General features: G+C 35.7%; 1 protein-coding gene across 1 annotated transcript in view; it reads right to left on the bottom strand.

Annotated features, from left to right (window-relative positions):
* The window catches only part of LOC138691353 (uncharacterized), a 180596-nt gene that overhangs the window by 5717 nt on the left and 146993 nt on the right, over positions 1–27886 (bottom strand). The window contains exon 3 of the mRNA XM_069813252.1: positions 5558–5824. Coding sequence (XP_069669353.1) covers positions 5558–5824 — 267 coding nt within the window. The remainder of the gene's footprint in view (positions 1–5557; positions 5825–27886) is intronic.

Genomic DNA, 27886 nt, shown 5'->3' with positions numbered 1-27886 from the left:
AATGATGAGTTGAAATGAAATGTTTAACCACAATACGCATACCACAAGACGTATGGTTTAACAAATGCATATCAATATAATAGTTCAACATTAAACTGAAAACCGTTGACGAGACACCGGCGTAGCTCAGTCGGCTGAGGAGCTTGCCTGCAGCTCTGGAGGTGCGCTTGATCATGAGTTCGATTTCCGCTTGGGCTGATTATTTACCTGGTTGGGTTTTTTCCGAAGTTTTCCTCAACCGTAAGACGAATGTCAGGTAATCTATGGTGAATCCTCGGCCTTATCTCGCCAAATACTACCTCGCTAACACCAATCCCATCAACTCTAAATAACCTAGAAGTTGATACAGCGCCATTAAATAATCAATTAAAAACATATTCAAAATACACTCCTCTCTGCTACCCGATCTGTTCACAACAACGGCTTGTGTGTTTATTGTGTTCAAATGTTACAGATCGCCAACATATAATCAGTGACCAGCTGAACATAATTGTATCCGAGTGAAATTCCAAATCGGCTAATAAAAAAGACGATTCTATAGTTCATTATAAAACTGAAAAATCCTATAAATATTGGATATTCATAATGTCTGTTTAGAATTGTCAGATTGGCAACCACTTTTTTTTTTTCCAAGTATTCCCATCGGAAGTTAACAACTCTCTGTAATGTTTTCGCAGTTAGAATAATCTCACAGTAAACAATAGCACGTGACTGAAATGAAGCCTGATTGGCCGCAGCTTGGCGCCACCGATGGTCAGTAAGTGGTCCTTTCCATTGTCATAGGCTACATTCTGTTTCATGTTAAATATTTCTCGTTACTTGCCAAAGTAGGCCTAACGTCAGCAGTATGCATTCGTTTGCTTAGGAAACAGTACTTTATAATTGATTAAATTATTTTTAACTTACAATCGTCGGACAACTGTGTTATTCCTGTCATATGTTTAACCACACATACTGAGGATGCGGACAACAAGATCAAGGTCAAGTGACGCCAACTTAACTCATTACAAGAATAGGCTACCTTGGTACTATTCTTACCATTCATCCGCTTTCATAGTGAACAAAATATAAAAATGCCTTTGCTTTTACATAACTCTGTACATATGAGTCCAGTTGTATCGAATTTAGCACCTAAAATTAAAATTTCTTTTAAAATAAATACAAAGTTATAGTCCTCAAATACGGAACTGCATTTCCCTGCGTCGTGTGAGGAGTGTTTGGACTAGTCTTATTTTTTTATTTTTTTCAAAAGACGAGACATGACAGTTAAGCGGCCATAGCATTATAATAGGATGCGAAACTGCGGTCGCACCATCTGGCGGCAGAGGGCTCAAATAAGATGATCAGCGCCCGACGTCGTAGGTGGCGAACATTAGAACTACGTGTTGGGTACATTACCCAGAGTTTTCTATTTATCGGTTCGTTCGAGACGATGCTCGAGAAGACAAGATGGCAACCAGAAACTTGCTAGTAAGTGGACATAAAGTGATACAAAGTATGTGTATAAGTAGTGTATGTTAAACAGTGATGTTTATGGACGTTGTAAAAATAGTGTTGTTGAATGTAATGTAAAGTAATAGTAATATAATAAATTGAACTATCTAAGTAGTTTCTGCAGACTTTTCCATTGCGCTGTACACTAAATACCCAAAGAATACAATCCCAATTATCAAAACTTTTGCTTTATTTCCTGTCTCTGTTTGGTAACATTTTAATTGGGTAGTGTAAAATAGATCGTCTATTTTATCTTTCTGTTGGCTCCGGTAATGACGTTGCTGTTAGGAATAAAAATGTAAATGTTTTATTTCAAATTGGGTTAGTTTGAGAATAAGGATGAGGGAGGGGATCCTTTCTGCATAGTTTAACATTTTCGTCACCAGGTGCGCTGTTAAATGCATGGAGTAATTAATTTTTATTTTCGCTACTTGGTGCGCTGCTAGATGTAATAAGTTCTCCATCGCCCAACATATGGCAACAAGATCAATTTCTACACTAGCGCCTCTAGCATGTGTTACGGGAAACTTAGTAAGTTTCGCATCCTAATATATATTTATCCATGGCCATACTTTGAACAACAGCGCTATGTTCTTAGGCCTGGAGTCCGGAAAGTAACTATAATGTAAAGTTCAATTTTCCGTACTAGTTTGGAGTACGGAAGGAAGTAAAATTCGATATAGTGTGATACAATATATATATATATATATATATATATATATATATATATATATATATATATATTTGTAATGCTATGTAGCGTATATTTACTTTTAGAGCTGTGCAGATTTGTTTATATGCAACTTGTCGCGTAACCGATCGCAGAACCAAGTCAATGCCCTCGTACTAGCTCACGTCCCCGACCTATGTACCATGCTGCAGTCAACTTGTGTAATCGGTCTCCATCATTAGGAAAAAAAACACGTATAGCAGCCAATTAGAGGAATGACAGACACGTGCTTGTGTTTACATTAGAATTATTATTCTAAAAGAAAAAAATGATTATTGCCCTAGTCAGGAAAAATAAGAAACTTCTATGAGAATATATCTTGATACATAAGACTTAACCCCCTCTGGTTCTAATCTTTTTGTGTTGAACTTAAAAGACCAGTTTACTAGAGCCAATTTATAGCGAACTTATTTCAATAGTCCAGACAATATAATCTCGTGAGCTACTACGGTCCGTCCCAGGAATCTAGAAAGACGAAACAAGACTTCTGCACAAGTGGTATGTGGGAAGTACAGGGCGAATGACTGCTGTGGGGGAGGTATTGAACGTATTCCGAATCTCACCGGTGAGCAATCCGATGGCATCACGGTGTTCCGAATTCCACCGATGACGTCATTGATGCTCCACCGGTGTCGCACCGGTGCCATCAACTTGCAGAGGTGGTGGCAGTCTCCATCAGCCGCCATCAGTGAATCTGATTGGTTCTTGTATAGGGCGGGAATTAGCAGACGAATGACACCGTGCACTGTTGTGTCATGGCGGTGTGTTCTGCTTTAGTTCTGCTGTATTGTTTGTAATGAGCACAACGTAAAAACAATATGTTAATGGCTTATGAGCGAACATGTCAACGGACCAGTTATTACTACCGGTTCAAGAAATAAGTTGTTTATGATCTCTTTTCTTTGAACGAGATGGCAGTACGAAAATTTCGCAAAATTTTGCTAGCGTAGCACAGATAACCATGTACACAGTCGCCATGACAGCATCGATTCTTCCAGCATTTTTGTTCCTTATTTTCGTTGCAACGTGACGTCATTGATGCCACCGGACCGATGAGATTCGGAATACGCTGATTGCTTGAACGAAGCGAGCAATCGCTCGCAAGAGGGAATAATTTCTATGTGAACTCTACTCTACCTTCTACCACGAGCATCTTATCCCTTAGCAGACTCGACAACCCCGGGCCATAAGCATGAAACGGTGGAAACAAAAAGGTGTATTAGTATCTCTTTTTCCGGTGTGTTCATATTATTACAATTACAAATTGTTTCATATTGTTGTGAATATTTCAAAAGTGTAGTCAACTTCAGCAGGAGTTATTATTTTTTTTTTTTACAAATAAGCTAATATTCTGTTCGGCTCAATTGTAGAATATGTCCGTTGATATGTCCCCCTATGCTTTAACGTATGAAGGAATGCCAACATCCTTCTTGATAAAAGAAATACTGTGGAAATGAAGTGTTCAGTCCATGTCACAACCGTAACACTTTTAATAAATATAGAGTAAAATGTACAGTAGTGGCAAAAAAAACCGGACCGACCCTTGTAGCTGATTTCAGAGTCACAGATTTAAATTTTGCTAGTCACAAAACTCATCCATCTTGCATAGGATTCTTTTGTATCAGCTACAAGGGTCGGACCGGTTTTTTTTTTTTGCCACTACTGTATATTTGATACAGGGACATCATTTCATTTTTACTAACATTTCTAATATTAACCTGGCTATACCCTGAGAACCGGAAACACCGTTTGCTACCCCCTTCCACGACTGGAGTTCGATGATACTGGCGTAAAATACAAACAAATCACTTTACTAAGTATAGGAGAGAAGAAAAGTAGTTCAACCATTTACGTAAACTAGGAAATATCGCGATTTTTAGTTTGATAATTTTCATTAGGTTTTTGTTTAATCAAAATACAGTACGGTATTAACAGTAAGTGTTTTTATTCACGAACTGAGCTATCCATTCGGACATATTCATTATGCGGTGTATATTATACTGTCTACAGCACATTATCGTACAATATGGAGAATGAAGTTAAATTGAAAAATAATCATAATATGGATATTTAAACACTTTTTTTTTAATGGTGGCCGTTCATTTCGATAAGGCTTCAGTTCTTTTGTGCATATTATCGTATTATAGACTATTGTACCCGATTCCAATTACCAGTTTCGTCCTTCGTACTTGTAACTCATGTTGAAATAATTCTGTACCTACTCTATAAATGAGTACCTTACGTATTGTAAATTCAATCTTCACTTCTCCCGATCCGAAAAGATAAAATTACTCAGACATGCTATCTACTGTCCGTCCAAGTGGTTATGTAGCAGGGTCGTAGAAAGGGGAGAAATCACGTGACAGTTAATTACTTAACGAGACCCTTTTATTTAAGTTATTTTAAACAGTTGTATAATATTACGTAGACGTCCAATTCCTAACAGAAATTAATGTTTTCAGAAAAGAGCTAAGACAGCCCAGCCACTAGCGTTTACAGAGGGGCGAACAGAAACGAGTGGGGGAAACCGGAATGCGACGTAGGCAAACGGACGACAGTACCTGTGCGAAAATATTATTCAATATTGAAAGCTATTTCGTCACTGGAAAATGCGAACCTATTTCTGGAACGTACTGTACTCACTAACTCAATACTGCTTACTATGACCGCATACGCGGACTTGGTTGTGTGTGTGGAACGGTTAGAGTTTACTAGTAGAGGTGGTGGGAGTGAAGTACAGTAAAAAAAATTCAGGTACAATACAAATTCAAGTAAAAATAAAATGATGTCATTTTATAATAATCTGCTAATACTCCTGTTACCTCCACATCCATTTTAAACCTTTTAGGTATGACCGAAACCGATAGTAGCAATTTAATATTTGGCAATTGGCGGTATTTCGCGGTGGATTATGGGGTGTAAAAGGTGTAGTTTGATGTCATATCCGTCGCATCGATTTCAAGCATATTTGCCTGGAGTACTCCCTCCTTTCTTTTTACCCTCTCAGGGACTCGAAATGATGCTGCCCGCAATACGCTCCGGCACAGATAGACTCCGCCCCCATGTGCGCGAAGTTACTCCACAGATCCCTGGGACGGACCAAAGCAGAAGAGACCGAGAGAGAGATCCCTAGCGGCCGTTAACGGAAACACTCGTTCGCCTTCTATTTGACACCGAACATATAGCAGGCAGTGGTGATGCTGAACATGTTAGGCATGGTTCAGGCGGGTCCAGTCTTGGCTGACGTGTCGTAGGAACATAACAATGAGGTATCAACCATCTCACACTCACACTCACTGCACTACAGTTCAGATGGAAGAGCCTAGCTCACACCTTTGTCCTTCTAATGGAAGATGACGCCTGCGGGGGGGCGTCCTCGTCGTCGTTACAGAACTGGTCGGGGGCGGACCAGCGACGCTTGCGGGGGTGTTCCGCCCTTTTGGAATTCTTAGTCCGGGGCGTCAAGGATATACACACATCACCCACTTGCAGGCGGTGGCACTTGAGTCCGTAACACTGCAGAGTTCTCTCGGGGCTACACGACGCCCAGCCCTGGCCCACCACGAAGAACGGCCGCTCCACCGAAGACTCGAACTCCACCTGCAAACAAGAGACACAAATACAGTACCTGCAAACACTGAGGGTCATGGAAACAGGATACTGAAGGACAACAAGAACAGGGCAAAGAAGAAATAAAGGATGGAAATATCTAGTAAAAAAAGGCCAAGAAGAAGAGGAGGAAGAAGAAATAAAGGAAGGAAATATCTAGAAAAAAAGGCCAAGAAGAAGAGGAAGAAGAAGAAATAAAGGAAAGAAATATCTAGAAAAAAGGCCAAGAAGAAGAGGAAGAAGAAGAAATAAAGGAAGGAAATATCTAGAAAAAAAGGCCAAGAAGAAGAGGAAGAAGAAGAAATAAAGGAAGGAAAGGAAATATCTAGAAAAAAAGGCCAAGAAGAAGAGGAAGAAAAAGAAAGTGAAAGGGGGAAGAAATTTGAAAGGGGAAAGAAAAAAAGGAATGAATAAATTAGAAACAGGGGAAGAAAATCTGTGGAGGCCATTAAAAATTGAAGGAAAATAGTAAAGGACTGAAAAAGTTAAAAGAAAAATTACCAGAAGAATAAGAATAAAGATAAAAAAGAAAAAAAAATAGAATAATGAAATGAAGGAAAAGGGGAGAAAGAATTAAAAGGTAAGTAAGAAAATAAGGAAAGAAAACATGAATAAAACAGACAGAAGAAAAACAATAATTATAAAACGAAAGGGGAAAGAAGAAAAGGAATGAATGAATTAGAAGCAGGGAAAGAAAGTCTGTTGAGGCCTATAAAAATGGAGAAAAATAGTGAAGGATTGAAAAGGTTAAAAGAAAAATTACCAGAAGAATAAGAATAAAGATAAAAGAGAAAAAAAGAATAATGAAATGAAGGAAAAGGGGGGAAAGAATTAAAAGATAAGTAAGAAAAGAAGGAAAGAAAACATGAATAAAGCAGACAGAAGAAAAACAATAATTATAAAACGAAAGGGGGAAGAAATTTGAAAGGGGAACGAAGAAAAGGAATGAATGAATTAGAAGCAGGGGAAGAAAGTCTGTGGAGGCCTATAAAAATGAAGAAAAATAGTGAAGGATTGAAAAGGTTAAAAGAAAAATTACCAGAAGAATAAGAATGAAGATAAAAAAGAAAAAAAAAGAATAATGAAATGAAGGAAAAGGGTGGAAAGACTTAAAAGATAAGAAAGAAAAGAAGGAAAGAAAACATGAATAAAACAGACAGAAGAAAAACAATAATTATAAAACGAAAGGGGAACAAAAATTAAAAAAATTATGGTCCATTTAACGACGCTCGCAACTGTCGAGGTTGTATCAGCATCATCGGTGTGCCGGAATTTTGTCCCGCAAGACTTCTTTTACATGCCAGTAAATCCACTGACATGAGCCTATCGCATTTAAGAACACTTAAATGCCATCGACCTGAGCCGGGATCGAACCCACAACCTCGAGCACAGAAGGCCAACGCTATACCGAATACCCAACCCAGGCTGACAAGGGGGGAACAAGAAAGCTGTAGGCTTTGTTGTAATAAATGCGTAAGAAAAATGTAATTTTGTAGTTAAAAATCGAATAAAAATTCTGTACGAAGGAACTATGGAATTCACAACACATTTTTAGCTTCAGAATACTACGGTTATTAGAGGAGAAAAATTCGCTCCGGCGCCGGGGATCGAACCCGGGTCCTTGGTTCTACGTACCAATTGCTCTAACCACTGAGTTACGCCGAAGTTCAATCCACAGTACCGGGTCGAATCCCGCTCCTCTAGTGTTTTTCCTTTGTGGCGTAACTCGAAGTTCGACATATATGTTGACATCGATGGCTCAGAACCAGATTGTTCCAAGTCCATTTTACTACTTTTTTTTTTTTTTTCAGGAGAGCTATTTTAAGCTCCTGACATTCACAGCTTCATGAAACAATTTGGAATAGCTTCATAGTAACCTTATGGAGAGGAATATTTACAATTTTGTTTGATTCATACATGTTGACAAGAACACGGAACACAATGAAACACAGATTTCTTTCTTATAAAAGGTTGGAATCAGAACAGTCTGGTTCTCGCCATCGATATATTAAGTCAACTGTCATTATACAAGGAGCGCACTCAATTGAGTGACTTGGTGGCCGGGATTCCACAGTATTATGCACTGTTGAGCGAAGAATTTTTCTCCTCTAATAGCCATAACAGATATATTCTGTAGGACCAAAAATGACTCTTTATATAGATTCAGAATACCAGCTAATTAATGAAATGATACTCCTGAATAGTTCATTCTTTTTATCTGTAATATTCTTTTATCATTGAAACTAAAGAATAATGGTATTTTACTAACAACTTCAAATTAGTGTAACTCTGAAAATATAGAGATTAGGATAAATGTTTATATGACTTTTTCGCTCAGAATGTCTTCGGAAATAAGCTCCGTAAGTGACTTAAAAGTATTTATTTCAGTCACTGACTTCACAGCATATGTTTAAGGTGCTACACCTTTACATTACATATTTAAAAGACGTATGAACGTTTTCGTTGGTCTACGCCAACATCATCAGATACGAAGTACATTTCAGCAATATCAGTGCTCTCTACATAATATTTATAAATACAAAACATATTTAGTGGCATGCAAATGAGACATATTAAAAACCAACATTGCTGTGATACACATTGACATTCTATATGACTGCCTCGATTGTCACTTACTTAAAATACACGTATAGATTACAAAAAATATTGATTTACATATGTATATAAATGCAAGTCTTCACATATGAGATAATAAAATGACATGATTTAAAAGTGATAAAATAATAAAATATAAAACTAAGATAAAAAGTATTATGAATGTGAAGAGTTGCAAAATTACAGTAATTACATTTATTATATTCCTATTTCTGTTTCACAATAATATATATATTTCCACCATTCAGAAACGTATGCATCATGGTTTGTGTCACGTGATTATTTGAATATTTTCAAGTTTATATGGTTTTATAAATGCCAATGTATTATACGTTGGGTTGTTTGATGTTGATTAATGATGTATATTTAATTATGTCGATAATGCTGTTCCTCCAATCTAGAAGTAATTGAATTCAATAAGTTGATGACCCAATTTTAACGGATTTAACATTTAATTTGTATGATATGTTAAATGGAAGAAACTTACATGGCGATGTAATGTCGATATCCAATACTGTAATTGTAATGAACGTGTGGTATGGTGCAAGTCAAGTATCAGAATTAATCAGTGTAGACGTGCCTTCTTAGATGTTGATTATGTGGTGGTTGTGTGAGGACTCCGTAAGTGAAGGTAAATCTTCGTGAATCACCCTGTACATACATACATACTCATAGGTAGAGGTAGATAGCAATAGAGTGACAGACAGACAGACATTAGTGGAAGCAGACGGCATATCAAACTATTGCTATCTATGAAGTGAAGAATGCTCAAAATCTCGAAATTCAATATTTTCACCATGGTAATATTTGATCTAGTCTGCACAGAAAGAGGAAAAAGGCCCTCTGTTTAACAGCACCTTCACATTCACTAAAAGCAAATCTTCGTACTACCTCGGCGGAAGTTTAGCAGAGCGTATTTCGGTTTAGAGTACTACATGTTGCCTATACCGCAGGCACTCCGTCAATCCTCTTATTGCAGTGCTTTGCAGTTAACATTGCCGCCTTTTAATGAAGCTTGAAGTTAATGCACAAGGAGTACAGTGCTTTGCAGATGAATGGGACCCGAGTAACAACAACTGATTAGGCAAGTCAACCGATGCACAGATTACGAAACGCTAGGAGCTGATGTACGTGAAATATAATCATTTTAGTAGATCTACTAGTCTGTCTGTGTACAGCGATTTCTACTAAACTATTGGACGAATTTTGTTCATATTCAGTATCTACGAGTCAATTTATCAGGGAATGATGTACATGAAATATAATAATTTTAGTACTAGTCTGTGTACAGCGATTTCTACTAAACTATTGGACGGATTTTGTTCATATTCAGTATCTACGAGTCAATTTATCAGGGAATGATGTACATGAAATATAATAATTTTAGTACTAGTCTGTCTGTGTACAGCGATTTCTACCAAACTATTGGACGGATTTTGTTCAAATTCTGTATCTACGAGTCAATTAATTAGGGAATGATGTACATGAAATATAATAATTTTAGTACTAGTCTGTCTGTGTACAGCGATTTCTACTAAACTATTGGACGGATTTTGTTCATATTCAGTATCTACGAGTCAATTAATCAGGGGATGATGTACATGAAATATAATAATTTTAGTACTAGTCTATCTGTGTACAGCGATTTCTACTAAACTATTGGTCGGATTTTGTTCATATCCAGTATCTATGAGTCAATTTATCAGGGAATGATGTACATGAAATATAATAATTTTAGTACTAGTCTGTCTGTGTACAGCGATTTCTACTAAACTATTGGACGGATTTTGTTCATATTCAGTATCTATGAGTCAATTTATCAGGGAATGATGTACATGAAATATAATAATTTTAGTACTAGTCTGTCTGTGTACAGCGATTTCTACTAAACTATTGGACGGATTTTGTTCATATTCAGTATCTATGAGTCAATTTATCAGGGAATGATGTACATGAAATATAATCATTTTAGTACTAGTCTGTCTGTGTACAGCGATTTCTACTAAACTATTGAACGAATTTTGTTCATATTCAGTATCTATGAGTCAATTTATCAGGGAATGATGTACATGAAATATAATAATTTTAGTACTAGTCTGTCTGTGTACAGCGATTTCTACTGAACTATTGGACGGATTTTGTTCATATTCAGTATCTACTAGTCAATTTATCAGGGAATGACGTCCATGAAATATAATAATTTTAGTACTAGTCTGCCTGTGTACAGCGATTTCTACTAAACTATTGGACGGATTTTGTTCATATTCAGTATCTACGAGTTAATTTATCAGGGAATGAAGTACATGAAATATAATAATTTTAGTACTAGTCTGTCTGTGTACAGCGATTTCTACTAAATTATTGGATTGAATTTTGTTCATATTCAGCATCTACGAGTCAATTTATCAGAGAATGATCTACATGAAATATAATAATTTTAGTACTAGTCTGTCTGTGTACAGCGATTTCTACTAAACTATTGGACGGATTTTGTTCATATTCAGTATCTACCAGTCAATTTATCAGAGAATGATGTACATGAAATATAATAATTTTAGTACTAGTCTGTCTGTGTACAGCGATATCTACTAAACTATAGGACGGATTTTGTTCATATTCAGTATCTACCAGTCAATTTATCAGAGAATGATGTACATGACATATAATAATTTTAGTACTAGTCTGTCTGTGTACAGCGATTTCCACTAAATTATTGGATTGGATTTTGTTCATATTCAGTATCTACGAGTCAATTTTTCAGAGAATGATGTACATGAAATATAATAATTTTAGTACTAGTCTGTCTGTGTACAGCGATTTCTACTAAATTATTGGATTGGATTTTGTTCATATTCAGTATCTACGAGTCAATTTATTAGAGAATGATGTACAAGAAATATAATAATTTTAGTACTAGTCTGTCTGTGTACAGCGATTTCTACTAAACTATTGGTCGGATTTTGTTCATATCCAGTATCTATGAGTCAATTTATCAGGGAATGATGTACATGAAATATAATAATTTTAGTACTAGTCTGTCTGTGTACAGCGATTTCTACTAAACTATTGGACGGATTTTGTTCATATTCAGTATCTATGAGTCAATTTATCAGGGAATGATGTACATGAAATATAATAATTTTAGTACTAGTCTGTCTGTGTACAGCGATTTCTACTAAACTATTGGACGGATTTTGTTCATATTCAGTATCTATGAGTCAATTTATCAGGGAATGATGTACATGAAATATAATCATTTTAGTACTAGTCTGTCTGTGTACAGCGATTTCTACTAAACTATTGAACGAATTTTGTTCATATTCAGTATCTATGAGTCAATTTATCAGGGAATGATGTACATGAAATATAATAATTTTAGTACTAGTCTGTCTGTGTACAGCGATTTCTACTGAACTATTGGACGGATTTTGTTCATATTCAGTATCTACTAGTCAATTTATCAGGGAATGACGTCCATGAAATATAATAATTTTAGTACTAGTCTGCCTGTGTACAGCGATTTCTACTAAACTATTGGACGGATTTTGTTCATATTCAGTATCTACGAGTTAATTTATCAGGGAATGAAGTACATGAAATATAATAATTTTAGTACTAGTCTGTCTGTGTACAGCGATTTCTACTAAATTATTGGATTGAATTTTGTTCATATTCAGCATCTACGAGTCAATTTATCAGAGAATGATCTACATGAAATATAATAATTTTAGTACTAGTCTGTCTGTGTACAGCGATTTCTACTAAACTATTGGACGGATTTTGTTCATATTCAGTATCTACCAGTCAATTTATCAGAGAATGATGTACATGAAATATAATAATTTTAGTACTAGTCTGTCTGTGTACAGCGATATCTACTAAACTATAGGACGGATTTTGTTCATATTCAGTATCTACCAGTCAATTTATCAGAGAATGATGTACATGACATATAATAATTTTAGTACTAGTCTGTCTGTGTACAGCGATTTCCACTAAATTATTGGATTGGATTTTGTTCATATTCAGTATCTACGAGTCAATTTTTCAGAGAATGATGTACATGAAATATAATAATTTTAGTACTAGTCTGTCTGTGTACAGCGATTTCTACTAAATTATTGGATTGGATTTTGTTCATATTCAGTATCTACGAGTCAATTTATTAGAGAATGATGTACAAGAAATATAATAATTTTAGTACTAGTCTGTCTGTGTACAGCGATTTCTACTAAACTATTGGACGAATTTTGTTCATATTCAGTATCTACGAGTCAATTTATCAGGGAATGATGTACATGAAATATAATAATTTTAGTACTAGTCTGTCTGTGTACAGCGATTTCTACTAAACTATTGGACGAATTTTGTTCATATTCAGTATCTACGAGTCAATTTATCAGGAAATGATGTACATGAAATATAATAATTTTAGTACTAGTCTGTCTGTGTACAGCGATTTCTACTGAACTATTGGACGGATTTTCTTCATATCCAGTATCTACGAGTCAATTTATCAGAGAATGATGTACATGAAATATAATAATTTTAGTACTAGTCTGTCTGTGTACAGCGATATCTACTAAACTATAGGACGGATTTTGTTCATATTCAGTATCTACCAGTCAATTTATCAGAGAATGATGTACATGACATATAATAATTTTAGTACTAGTCTGTCTGTGTACAGCGATTTCCATTAAATTATTGGATTGGATTTTGTTCATATTCAGTATCTACGAGTCAATTTTTCAGAGAATGATGTACATGAAATATAATAATTTTAGTACTAGTCTGTCTGTGTACAGCGATTTCTACTAAATTATTGGATTGGATTTTGTTCATATTCAGTATCTACGAGTCAATTTATTAGAGAATGATGTACAAGAAATATAATAATTTTAGTACTAGTCTGTCTGTGTACAGCGATTTCTACTAAACTATTGGACGAATTTTGTTCATATTCAGTATCTACGAGTCAATTTATCAGGGAATGATGTACATGAAATATAATAATTTTAGTACTAGTCTGTCTGTGTACAGCGATTTCTACTAAACTATTGGACGAATTTTGTTCATATTCAGTATCTACGAGTCAATTTATCAGGAAATGATGTACATGAAATATAATAATTTTAGTACTAGTCTGTCTGTGTACAGCGATTTCTACTGAACTATTGGACGGATTTTCTTCATATCCAGTATCTACGAGTCAATTTATCAGAGAATGATGTACATGAAATATAATAATTTTAGTACTAGTCTGTCTGTGTACAGCGATATCTACTAAACTATAGGACGGATTTTGTTCATATTCAGTATCTACCAGTCAATTTATCAGAGAATGATGTACATGACATATAATAATTTTAGTACTAGTCTGTCTGTGTACAGCGATTTCCACTAAATTATTGGATTGGATTTTGTTCATATTCAGTATCTACGAGTCAATTTTTCAGAGAATGATGTACATGAAATATAATAATTTTAGTACTAGTCTGTCTGTGTACAGCGATTTCTACTAAATTATTGGATTGGATTTTGTTCATATTCAGTATCTACGAGTCAATTTATTAGAGAATGATGTACAAGAAATATAATAATTTTAGTACTAGTCTGTCTGTGTACAGCGATTTCTACTAAACTATTGGACGAATTTTGTTCATATTCAGTATCTACGAGTCAATTTATCAGGGAATGATGTACATGAAATATAATAATTTTAGTACTAGTCTGTCTGTGTACAGCGATTTCTACTAAACTATTGGACGAATTTTGTTCATATTCAGTATCTACGAGTCAATTTATCAGGAAATGATGTACATGAAATATAATAATTTTAGTACTAGTCTGTCTGTGTACAGCGATTTCTACTAAACTATTGGACGGATTTTGTTCATATTCAGTATCTATGAGTCAATTTATCAGGGAATGATGTACATGAAATATAATAATTTTAGTACTAGTCTGTCTGTGTACAGCGATTTCTACTAAACTATTGAACGAATTTTGTTCATATTCAGTATCTATGAGTCAATTTATCAGGGAATGATGTACATGAAATATAATAATTTTAGTACTAGTCTGTCTGTGTACAGCGATTTCTACTAAACTATTGAACGAATTTTGTTCATATTCAGTATCTATGAGTCAATTTATCAGGGAATGATGTACATGAAATATAATAATTTTAGTACTAGTCTGTCTGTGTACAGCGATTTCTACTGCACTATTGGACGGATTTTGTTCATATTCAGTATCTACTAGTCAATTTATCAGGGAATGACGTCCATGAAATATAATAATTTTAGTACTAGTCTGCCTGTGTACAGCGATTTCTACTAAACTATTGGACGGATTTTGTTCATATTCAGTATCTACGAGTTAATTTATCAGGGAATGAAGTACATGAAATATAATAATTTTAGTACTAGTCTGTCTGTGTACAGCGATTTCTACTAAATTATTGGATTGAATTTTGTTCATATTCAGTATCTACGAGTCAATTTATCAGAGAATGATGTACATGAAATATAATAATTTTAGTACTAGTCTGTCTGTGTACAGCGATTTCTACTAAACTATTGGATGGATTTTGTTCATATTCAGTATCTACCAGTGAATTTATCAGAGAATGATGTACATGACACATAATAATTTTAGTACTAGTCTGTCTGTGTACAGCGATTTCTACTAAATTATTGGATTGGATTTTGTTCATATTCAGTATCTACGAGTCAATTTATCAGAGAATGATGTACATGAAATATAATAATTTTAGTACTAGTCTGTCTGTGTACAGCGATATCTACTAAACTATAGGACGGATTTTGTTCATATTCAGTATCTACCAGTCAATTTATCAGAGAATGATGTACATGACATATAATAATTTTAGTACTAGTCTGTCTGTGTACAGCGATTTCCACTAAATTATTGGATTGGATTTTGTTCATATTCAGTATCTACGAGTCAATTTTTCAGAGAATGATGTACATGAAATATAATAATTTTAGTACTAGTCTGTCTGTGTACAGCGATTTCTACTAAATTATTGGATTGGATTTTGTTCATATTCAGTATCTACGAGTCAATTTATTAGAGAATGATGTACAAGAAATATAATAATTTTAGTACTAGTCTGTCTGTGTACAGCGATTTCTACTAAACTATTGGACGAATTTTGTTCATATTCAGTATCTACGAGTCAATTTATCAGGGAATGATGTACATGAAATATAATAATTTTAGTACTAGTCTGTCTGTGTACAGCGATTTCTACTAAACTATTGGACGAATTTTGTTCATATTCAGTATCTACGAGTCAATTTATCAGGAAATGATGTACATGAAATATAATAATTTTAGTACTAGTCTGTCTGTGTACAGCGATTTCTACTGAACTATTGGACGGATTTTCTTCATATCCAGTATCTACGAGTCAATTTATCAGAGAATGATGTACATGAAATATAATAATTTTAGTACTAGTCTGTCTGTGTACAGCGATATCTACTAAACTATAGGACGGATTTTGTTCATATTCAGTATCTACCAGTCAATTTATCAGAGAATGATGTACATGACATATAATAATTTTAGTACTAGTCTGTCTGTGTACAGCGATTTCCACTAAATTATTGGATTGGATTTTGTTCATATTCAGTATCTACGAGTCAATTTTTCAGAGAATGATGTACATGAAATATAATAATTTTAGTACTAGTCTGTCTGTGTACAGCGATTTCTACTAAATTATTGGATTGGATTTTGTTCATATTCAGTATCTACGAGTCAATTTATTAGAGAATGATGTACAAGAAATATAATAATTTTAGTACTAGTCTGTCTGTGTACAGCGATTTCTACTAAACTATTGGACGAATTTTGTTCATATTCAGTATCTACGAGTCAATTTATCAGGGAATGATGTACATGAAATATAATAATTTTAGTACTAGTCTGTCTGTGTACAGCGATTTCTACTAAACTATTGGACGAATTTTGTTCATATTCAGTATCTACGAGTCAATTTATCAGGAAATGATGTACATGAAATATAATAATTTTAGTACTAGTCTGTCTGTGTACAGCGATTTCTACTAAACTATTGGACGGATTTTGTTCATATTCAGTATCTATGAGTCAATTTATCAGGGAATGATGTACATGAAATATAATAATTTTAGTACTAGTCTGTCTGTGTACAGCGATTTCTACTAAACTATTGAACGAATTTTGTTCATATTCAGTATCTATGAGTCAATTTATCAGGGAATGATGTACATGAAATATAATAATTTTAGTACTAGTCTGTCTGTGTACAGCGATTTCTACTAAACTATTGAACGAATTTTGTTCATATTCAGTATCTATGAGTCAATTTATCAGGGAATGATGTACATGAAATATAATAATTTTAGTACTAGTCTGTCTGTGTACAGCGATTTCTACTGCACTATTGGACGGATTTTGTTCATATTCAGTATCTACTAGTCAATTTATCAGGGAATGACGTCCATGAAATATAATAATTTTAGTACTAGTCTGCCTGTGTACAGCGATTTCTACTAAACTATTGGACGGATTTTGTTCATATTCAGTATCTACGAGTTAATTTATCAGGGAATGAAGTACATGAAATATAATAATTTTAGTACTAGTCTGTCTGTGTACAGCGATTTCTACTAAATTATTGGATTGAATTTTGTTCATATTCAGTATCTACGAGTCAATTTATCAGAGAATGATGTACATGAAATATAATAATTTTAGTACTAGTCTGTCTGTGTACAGCGATTTCTACTAAACTATTGGATGGATTTTGTTCATATTCAGTATCTACCAGTGAATTTATCAGAGAATGATGTACATGACACATAATAATTTTAGTACTAGTCTGTCTGTGTACAGCGATTTCTACTAAATTATTGGATTGGATTTTGTTCATATTCAGTATCTACGAGTCAATTTATCAGAGAATGATGTACATGAAATATAATAATTTTAGTACTAGTCTGTCTGTGTACAGCGATTTCTACTAAATTATTGGATTGGATTTTGTTCATATTCAGTATCTACGAGTCAATTTATCAGAGAATGATGTACATGAAATATAATCATTTTAGTACTAGTCTGTCTGTGTACAGCGATTTCTACTGAACTATTGGACGGATTTTGTTCATATCCAGTATCTACGAGTCAATTTATCAGAGAATGATGTACATGAAATATAATAATTTTAGTACTAGTCTGTCTGTGTACAGCGATTTCTACTAAATTATTGGATTGGATTTTGTTCATATTCAGTATCTACGAGTCAATTTATTAGAGAATGATGTACATGAAATATAATAATTTTAGTACTAGTCTGTCTGTGTACAGCGATTTCTACTAAACTATTGGACGGATTTTGTTCATATTCAGTATCTACGAGTCAATTTATCAGGGAATGATGTACATGAAATATAATAATTTTAGTACTAGTCTGTCTGTGTAGAGCGATTTATACTGAACTATTGGACGAATTTTGTTCATATTCAGTATCTACGAGTCAAATTATCAGGGAATGATGTACATGAAATATAATAATTTTAGTAGGCCTACTAGTCTGTCTGTGTACAGCGTTTTATACTAAACTATTGAACGGATTTTGTTCATATTCAGTATCTACGATTCAATTTATCAGAGAATGATGTACATGAAATATAATAATTTTAGTACTAGTCTGTCTGTGTACAGAGATTTCTACTAATAGAATATTAACAGAAAGTAATTTGCAATGTTTGAATAATTTCGTAAAATGTATTAAATTGTGTGATATAGCAAGACTGCTACTTTCAGTTGAAATTTATAAGGTAGTGCTGCAAAGTAGTTGGGCAAAGTTACTTTCCCGCTAGACAGCTACTTTCAGGTCTACAATTAGGTAGATACGTATTACTTCACTGCAGACAATCTAGTATGATGCAGCATGCCATAAATGATTTGTATACCCCTACAAAATACGTACTTGAAAAATGTTCTCCACGTTACAAATAATATTATGTTTTTATTTTTTATTTTTTTTTTTTTTGCAAAACTAGAGCAAATGGTGTGTTTTTGCAATAAATAAAATATTAATTCCAATTAAGTGGACGTATTATCCAAAATAACATTAAAATATGATGGGGTTATGCACCTCCTCATGTTAGTATATAAGGGATGAAGAAGAAGAAGAAGAAGAAGAAGAAGAAGAAGAAGAAGAAGAAAAAGTGGGACTAGAAAAATGAAGAGAGCGAGAAAGAGAAAAAAATGATGATGATGATGATGATGATGATGATGATGATGATGATGATGATGATGATGTGGAATATAATACAGCACAAGTAGCCTATCAGACGTCCCGCGCCGTGGCGTCGTGGTCTAAGGCATCCTGCTTAGGACTCGCGTTACGGAATGCCCGCTGGTTCGAGTCCTCATGGGGGAAGGAATTTTCTCATGAAATTTCGGCCAGTGTATGGGACCGGTGCCCACCAAGCATCGTGATGCACTTGGGGAGCTACGATAGGTAGCGAAATCCGGTTGCGAATACCAGCTATAACGGCTGGGGGGATCATCGTGCTAAGCACACGATACCTCCATTCTGGTTGGATGATCGTCCACCTCTGCTTCGGCATGTGGGCGTGAGGCCAGCAGCCGGCTGGTCGGTCTAGGCCCTTCACGGGCTGTAGCGCCACGGATTATTATTATTATTATTACAAGTATCAGACAGCCTGTTTAAGAGACAATCGTGGCACTCGCTGAAGTCATGTGGTTCCCACGGAAGAAACACTTTGTTCTTAGAGAAGCGGAGTATAGAGGGGAAATTGATGTGGTTTAGTATTATGAAGAATGGCCTGTTTTTATAGCGTAAATTTTCCTGTTCCAGGTCCATCTTGGTAGGTGGGGAATTTGGCCGAGAATCCTTCTTTCGCTGACTTCGAATTCTGATTGGATCGCGGGAGGGGTTTGTCTTAGTAAGACGAAGGGGTGTTTGCACAGAGATCGAATCAGTGCTTTGTTTAGCTGGAGGAGTGTTTTGGTGGTGCCACTTAGAGCTTACTGCTAGAGGAGTATTCCTTGATATGTTTTTTTTTTTCCGTGTTGACTGTGGTTCGCTACTTAATGGTCAATTTTTTATACAGCCTTAGTATTGTGTTTAACAGTTTCCTAGAGGAGGAGTGTAAGGTATAGATGGTCCAATAGGCGACGTCACCAGCGTATTGTGTCACTTTTATTGGCGGAGGAGAGGGGAATATCTACCACATATTGTATGGAGTGGGGGATATGACAGTAGAGTTGGGCAGCACGATTCTTTTTCAGAAGTCGATTCCAACGATTCAATCATACATTACGAATCGATTCTAACGATTCGTTCACGATTCTTCTCAGTCTGCGATTCCAACTATTCTTCTGAATCGTCAACGAGTTCACGATTCTTCCTACTCTGCGATTCCAACGATTCGTCAACGAACGACTTACAGGACACTTTCCTTTGCAAACCATGCGTAGAACAAAAACGTTCTACATCTCTCGCATAGATGGCATAAGAGGCGAGACAAATGATTGGCTCTTTCTCATTGGCTGGAACCATTTAGCATGACCTCCATTAGTCTACAAAATTACCCAAGATAATGTTTCTAAATTATAATTTATCAACTGAACCTTATTATGAAGTACATTTTTTGCATTACATCTCTATTTAACTATGCACATTTCAGGTTTGTATTCATTATTTTCCATACTTAACAAATGCAGTATTTTGATTTCACTCTCGCTCGGGAGCATTCGGCACGGTTCGGAAATGTCCGTTGACAGGTTACATCAAACAGGTAAATAGAATCGTGGGTTACGATACCATGTCAATTCGTTACTATTCTTTTGAACGACGATTCGTTGATACCACGAATCGATTCTTACGATTCTTTATTATTAGTCGTTCGAATGAACGATTCGTTCACGAATCGACCCAACTCTATATGACAGTGTCCTGCGGAATCCCAGCTTCTGTTCGGAAGGCCCGAGAAAGTTTTTTCTTCAGAGTCTGACCTGTCCTTTACAGCATGCGATTTCCTATGGCAGATTACATTTTCTTGTCCAGGTGCGTCTTGGTAGGTGGGGAATTTGGCCGGTGATTCTTCTTTTGTGGATTTCGAATTTTGAAACATTAAAATTTCCCTTTATTCAGTACACATACATTGTCATCTAAAGAGGTAATTTTTACAAAAGAGTAGTTTATAAATAGCAAAAGAAAAACATGATTTTGTACGTTCTGATACCTGAAATTCGACTTTCACTTTTTTTTATTATATATTGTCTTTAGGTTTTTATTTAGGTCCGATTTTTGTTTTATAATTTATTTAATGGGTTTTGCATTTACTTATTACGTTATTAAATTTGGAATTTATTGTTTTGGTTTTATTTTTAATATTATATATTTATTTAAATGGTTTTAATTATGAGTTATTTTTTAGGGAGAATCCAAAAATGGAGAAATAAGTACAAGGTACCATTTAAAAAAAAAGACTCGTTGGCACCGCAAATCTCAAAACCCATACATCATACAAACACGTCAGGTTGATGAGGAGAGACAATCTCTGAACATTGTTCCAGAAGATGCCTTATTTCATAAGAATGAACATTTCTTCAATGCTACAAAGATTCGTAACCTTCTGAGGAACAGAGAATTTGATATTTGGTGTCGTCATCCACAGAAAGGGAAAGGCGTAGTTTTATTTAAACAATATCCTGGTGCCAACAAATGGATTTGTAAACACGAAGGACTCTCCAACAGCGAATGGCGCGATGGTATTAAAAAGTTTGGAAATGTTGCTGCAGTACGTGCTGTGCCGGGAAGATCTCAGGACAACAGTTGTAGGCATTGCCACAACGAGGTTGAAACTCTTACTCACGTCCTGGGATCCTGTCCGCACGGCGAAGGTCTGCGAAACGCTAGACACCACCAAGTACGATCAATTATAGCCACTGCCCTTAAAGATGCCGATTACAACACCTTTGAAGAAGTACATGATCTCTCCGTCACTGGTAGTACACTGCGCATAGATATAATAACTTTCAAGGAATCTACAAGATCTGGATTCATGATTGATACCACTGTGCGTTTCGAAACGAATGAGGAACAGCCAGCAGAAGTGGATAATGAAAAAAAAGAATATATACTACAATCCTACCGTTCCATATTACCTCCAAAAATACCAGCTGAAAGAGCTTGAAGTAATCGGACTTCTGGTTGGAGCAAGAGGTACCGCTACTCTCTTCATGAAAGATGTGTTTCAGAGGCTTGGATACCTACATCTATTATTCCGATTGTAGCCTTAGCTGCATTGAAAGGATCAATTGCTCTCCTGAAGAATCACCTATATTCGAAATCAAACTAAGTTCAGTAGCATTCTTTACTTTTTTGTAATACCTCTCTAAAATATGTATATTTCCACTAATCTCAAAAAATTATTTGCAGCTATGTACTTGCAGGAGTTTCACTGTTAAAACAAAATAAATGGTTCAATGAACTTGTAAACATTTATATGGTTAAGTACTCTTTGTCCCTTGTGGCAGCTCACGAATGGTGAGAAGATTTATAAATTATATGAAAAGCATAGTACTTGAAAATACCCTATGTTCAAAATATTCCTTCTTTAATAATATAAAATTATAAATAAGAAAGTTACAAGCATTGTTCCATACTTTTTACTCACCCCGTATACTATTTCTTTTCGTTACGAGCGGCATTCACTCCCTCTGCCCCCACCCTGGATACGCCCATGACTAAAACGACAATTAGAACATCGAGTACGGCGTACTGCGAAAAGACCGCCGCAATAATAACACTGTCAGTTTTACGTCCACAAAAAATGCAAGTTTGCAACCTTTTATCTCGCTTTTAGTACTACTACAAGGCTTCTTTTATAGGCGCCATTTTATATACGCCTGATATGGAAGTGACTCGGTACGGAAATAGCACAAAATGGAGTAGCACGTGGCTGAACGCGCCGGACTGAAATAGAAGCACGTTTATTCAGGACACGATTCACAAAGCAGTGTTGCCAACACAGTTGGCCGTCCACCAACATACTACGATATATAAATAGCTCGAATACTACGGTGTGAGCGGTAATCCGGCTGGGATACGAATGTCATCTCCCCAGACAATTCCCCTCCACGAGGACGACGACGGGCGGCCGAGAATGTAACGGATTTCCACACAGATTTGTGTATTCCCAGACGAGCGTCCAGATACGCGGACTTCTTTCCTTCTTTACTGTATTCGTAGAAACTACAAGAAATGGGTTTCGTTGCTAAGAGACATTACTCCCAGATTTTCAGGAAATGCAAGTTCAATTGTTTCCTTAACGTTTTTTTCTTATATTCCGTACCTGCGAAATACTGAATGTACTGAATTACCTGCAACTCTGCGTCCATGGATGACTTTTAAATGGTCAGTACTATGAAATCTGTCTATGGTACCTACACTTTAAGGGAGGAGGTGGGTGAAATTTTCGAGAAAGGCCCCATTTCTGTGATTTTTTTTTTTGCAAAAATAATCAAGTGACATTTCATTTATGATGTGTTGGCCAAATTTTGTCAAATCATCGTCCTCGAAATTCATGTTTCAGTTAGTGATGTTTAAAAACTACGAACAGGTTTTCGTAACAGAAAATCAACTTTTTTTTTCTCTCTTGTACGGAGGAGGGCCTCGAAGGCTTACACTGCAGCCTGTGACTGATTGAGTAGCCGAACGGCCGCGCTTTTTTACAAGTACAGCACGCCGCATCGTGAACTTAACACGGGCTATTGTATGGATGATGACTGAGCCGTTCAGAGCAGAAGTGGTGCAAGTCAAAATTGGGTAATGAGGGTTAAAGTAAACATTCTGTAAAATACAGTGCAAAGTAGCAATTAATATTCACTAAATTCAAACTATTAGTAGTCAGTGGATAGCAAGGAGGACATATTAATTGCTACTTTGCGCTGTATGTTACAGAATTTTTACTTTAAAACTCATTACCCAATTTTGACTTACACCACTTTTGATCTGAACGGCTCATATGTGAATTGATTAATGCGAAATGAGTCCGAGGTCCAACGCAGAAAATTACCCAGCAATTCAGCTCCAACTGGTTGAGGGAAAACCCCAACCAGGTTAACCCGGGCTATTGTATAGATGATGATATGTGAATTAATTAATGCGAAATGAGTCCGAGGTCCAACGCCGAAAATTACTCAGCAATTCTGCTTAAACTGGTTGAGGGAAAACCCCAGAAAAAAAAACCCAACCAGGTTAACCCGGGCTATTGTATGGATGATATGTGAATTAATTAATGCGAAATGAGTCCGAGGTCCAACGCCGAAAATTACTCAGCAATTCTGCTTAAACTGGTTGAGGGAAAACCCCAGAATAAAAACCCCAACCAAGTTAACCCGGGCTATTGTATGGATGATATGTGAATTAATTAATGCGAAATGAGTCCGAGGTCCAACGCCGAAAATTACCCAGCAATTCTGCTTCAACTGGTTGAGGGAAAACCCCAGAAAAAAAACCCAACCAGGTTAGCCCGGGCTATTGTATGGATGATTATATGTGAATTAATTAATGCGAAATGAGTCCGAGGTCCAACGCCGAAAATTACCCAGCAATTCTGCTTCAACTGGTTGAGGGGAAAACCCAGAAAAAAACCCCAACCAGGTTAACCTGGGCTATTGTATAGATGATGATATGTGAATTAATTAATGCGAAATGAGTCCGAGGTCCAACGCCGAAAATTACCCAGCAATTCTGCTTCAAGTGGTTGAGGGAAAACCTCAGAAAAAACCCCAACCAGGTTAACCCGGGCTATTGTATGGAAGATGATATGCGAATTAATTAATGTGCAATGAGTCCGAGGTACAACGCCGAAAATTACCCAGCAATTCTGCTTCAACTGGTTGAGGGAAAACCCCAGAAAAAAAACCCAACCAGGTTAACCCGGGCTATTGTATAGATGATGATATGCGAATTAATTAATGCGCAATGAGTCCGAGGTCCAACGCCGAAAATTACCCAGCAATTCTGCTTCAACTGGTTGAGGGAAAACCCCAGAAAAAAACCCCAACCAGGTTAACCTGGGCTATTGTATGGAAGATGATATGCGAATTAATTAATGCGAAATGAGTCCGAGGTCCAACGCCCAAAATTACCCAGCAATTCTGCTCCAACTGGTTGAGGGAAAACCCCAGAAAAAAACCCAACCAGGTTAACCCGGGCTATTGTATAGATGATGATATGTGAATTAATTAATGCTAAATGAGTCCTAGGTCCAACGCAGAAAATTACCCAGCAATTCAGCTTCAACTGGTTGAGGGAAAACCCCAACCACTTTAACCCGGGCTATTGTATGGATGATGATATGTGAATTAATTAATGCGAAATGAGTCCGAGGTCCAACGCCGAAAATTACCCAGCAATTCTGCTTCAACTGGTTGAGGGAAAACCCCAGAAAAAACCCAACCAGGTTAGCCCGGGCTATTGTATGGATGATTATATGTGAATTAATTAATGCGAAATGAGTCCGAGGTCCAACGCCGAAAATTACTCAGCAATTCTGCTTCAACTGGTTGAGGGAAAACCCCAGAAAAAACCCCAACTTGGTTAACCCGGGCTATTGTATAGATGATGATGTGTGAATTAATTAATGCGAAATGAGTCCGAGGTCCAACGCCGAAAATTACCCAGCAATTCTGCTTCAACTGGTTGAGGGAAAACCCCAGAAAAAAACCCCAACCAGGTTAACCCGGGCTATTGTATAGGTGATGATATGTGAATTAATTAATGCGAAATGAGTCCGAGGTCCAACGCCGAAAATTACCCAGCAATTCTGCTTCAAGTGGTTGAGGGAAAACCCCAGAAAAAACCCCAACCAGGTTAACCCGGGCTATTGTATGGATGATGATATGTGAATTAATTAATGCGAAATGAGTCCGAGGTCCAACGCCGAAAATTAGTCAGCAATTCTGCTTAAACTGGTTGAGGGAAAACCCCAGAAAAAACCCCAACCAGGTTAACCCGGGCTATTGTATGGATGATGATATGTGAATTAATTAATGCGAAATTATCCGAGGTCCAACGCCGAAAATTACCCAGCAATTCTGCTTCAAGTGGTTGAAGGAAAACCCCAGAAAAAACCCCAACCTGATTAACCCGGGTTATTGTATAGATGATGATATGTGAATTAATTAATGCGAAATGAGTCAAAGGTCCAACGTCGAAAATTACCCAGCAATTCTGCTTAAACTGGTTGAGGGAAAACCCCAGAAAAAACCCCAACCAGGTTAACCCGGGCTATTGTATGGATGATGATATGTGAATTAATTAATGCGAAATTATCCGAGATCCAACGCCGAAAATTACCCAGCAATTCTGCTTCAAGTGGTTGAAGGAAAACCCCAGAAAAAACCCCAACCTGATTAACCCGGGTTATTGTATAGATGATGATATGTGAATTAATTAATGCGAAATGAGTCAAAGGTCCAACGTCGAAAATTACCCAGCAATTCTGCTTAAACTGGTTGAGGGAAAACCCCAGAAAAAAACCTCAACTAGGTGAACCCGGTCTATTGTATGTAGCCAGTGACCCAACTAATTCCTTTTCCTCTTCCTGATCAGTTTCAACATCATTCTTTCTTCGCCCACTCTTTCCAGCACAGCTTCATTTCTTATTGTCTGTCCACTTCACACGATTTATTCTTCTCCATATCCACATTTCAAATGCTTCTAATCGCTTGTCTTCACTTCGTCGTAATGTCCATATTTCTGCTCCATACAATGCCACACTCCATGCAAAGCACTTCACTAGTCTCTTCCTTAGTTCTTTTTCCAGAGGTCCGCAGAAGATACTCCTTGTTTTTTTTATATATATATTTTTTTCTTTGGAAAGATAAATGCGGTAGCGTCCTGCACACCACTATCTCTTTCGCATCTTAAAAGATCCCAGGGGCCCCAGCGTAGAGGTGAAGATAATAATAATAATAATAATAATAATAATAATAACAGAAAGCTTCTGTACTTCGGCAGCGTCGTTTCCTGTATCTTGTGAGATAATTTGTACTGTTGGTAGAAGCCTTCTTGCCTACCTTCGTATTGTGTGCAGTTGTAATTCGTTCCTCATGTTACATGTTTCTTTGACTCGCTCAGTAGCAGCACACAAGAGTTTAGCCAATTCTTGTGTGCTAATTAATATTATCCACCGATCCGTTAAATTCAATATCTGTTTCAGACGTCTTTGTAATTGTGATGTAACATTTTCAATTACACACATTACAACGTTATGAGGAAATTAGACTGTAAGAGTTCCAGGTTTACAATGCTTTTGACTGCGTTTCATGTAGGTTAAATAAGCAAATTATGGTGATGATGATGATAATAATAATAATAATAATAATAATAATAATAATAATAATAATAATAATAATAATAATAATAGAATGTAGCATGTCAATTTTGGTAGTTACCATTGCCTTCTTTAATTAATTCTAATTTATCAAACAATTTTAATCGTCTCTGAATGAAGAATTACTATTACAAAATTATTATCATCTCAACGTCTCTGAATGAAGAATTATTATTAAAAAATTATTATCATCTCATCGTTTCTGAATGAAGAATTATTACAAAATATTATCATCTCATCGTCTCTGAATGAAGAATTACTATTACAAAATTATTATCATCACATCGTCTCTGAATGAAGAATTATTATTACAAAATTATCATCTCATCGTCTCTGAATGAAGAATTATTATTACAAAATTATTATCATCATCTCATCGCCTCTGAACGAAGAATTACTATTACAATTATTATCATCTCATCGTCTCTGAATGAAGAATTATTATTACAAAATTATTATCATCTCATCGTCTATGAACGAAGAATTACTATTACAAAATTATCTCATCGTCTCTGAATGAAGAATTACTATTACAAAATTATTCTCATCTCATCGTCTCTGAATGAAGAATTATAATTATTATCATCTCATCGTCTCTGAATGAAGAATTACTATTACAATTTATTATCATCTCATTGTCTCTGAATGAAGAATTACTATTACAAAATTATTCTCATCTCATCGTCTCTGAATGAAAAATAATTATCATCTCATCGTCTCTGACTGAAGAATTACTATTACAATTTATTATCATCTCATCGTCTCCGAATGAAGAATTACAATTATTCTCATCCCATCGTCTCTGAATGAAGAATAATTATCATCTCATCGTCTCTGAATGAAGAATTACTATTACAATTTATTATCATCTCATCGTCTCTGAATAAAGAATTACTATTACAATTATCATCTCATCGCCTCTGAATAAACAATTACTATTACAATTATCATCTAATCGCCTCTGAATAAACAATTA

The sequence above is a fragment of the Periplaneta americana genome, chromosome 2 (assembly GCF_040183065.1).
Source record: "Periplaneta americana isolate PAMFEO1 chromosome 2, P.americana_PAMFEO1_priV1, whole genome shotgun sequence".
In the NCBI taxonomy this organism is placed as follows: domain Eukaryota; kingdom Metazoa; phylum Arthropoda; class Insecta; order Blattodea; family Blattidae; genus Periplaneta; species Periplaneta americana.
The sequence above is the reverse complement of the archived record's forward strand: the minus strand, read 5'-3'. Positions and strand labels throughout refer to the sequence as shown.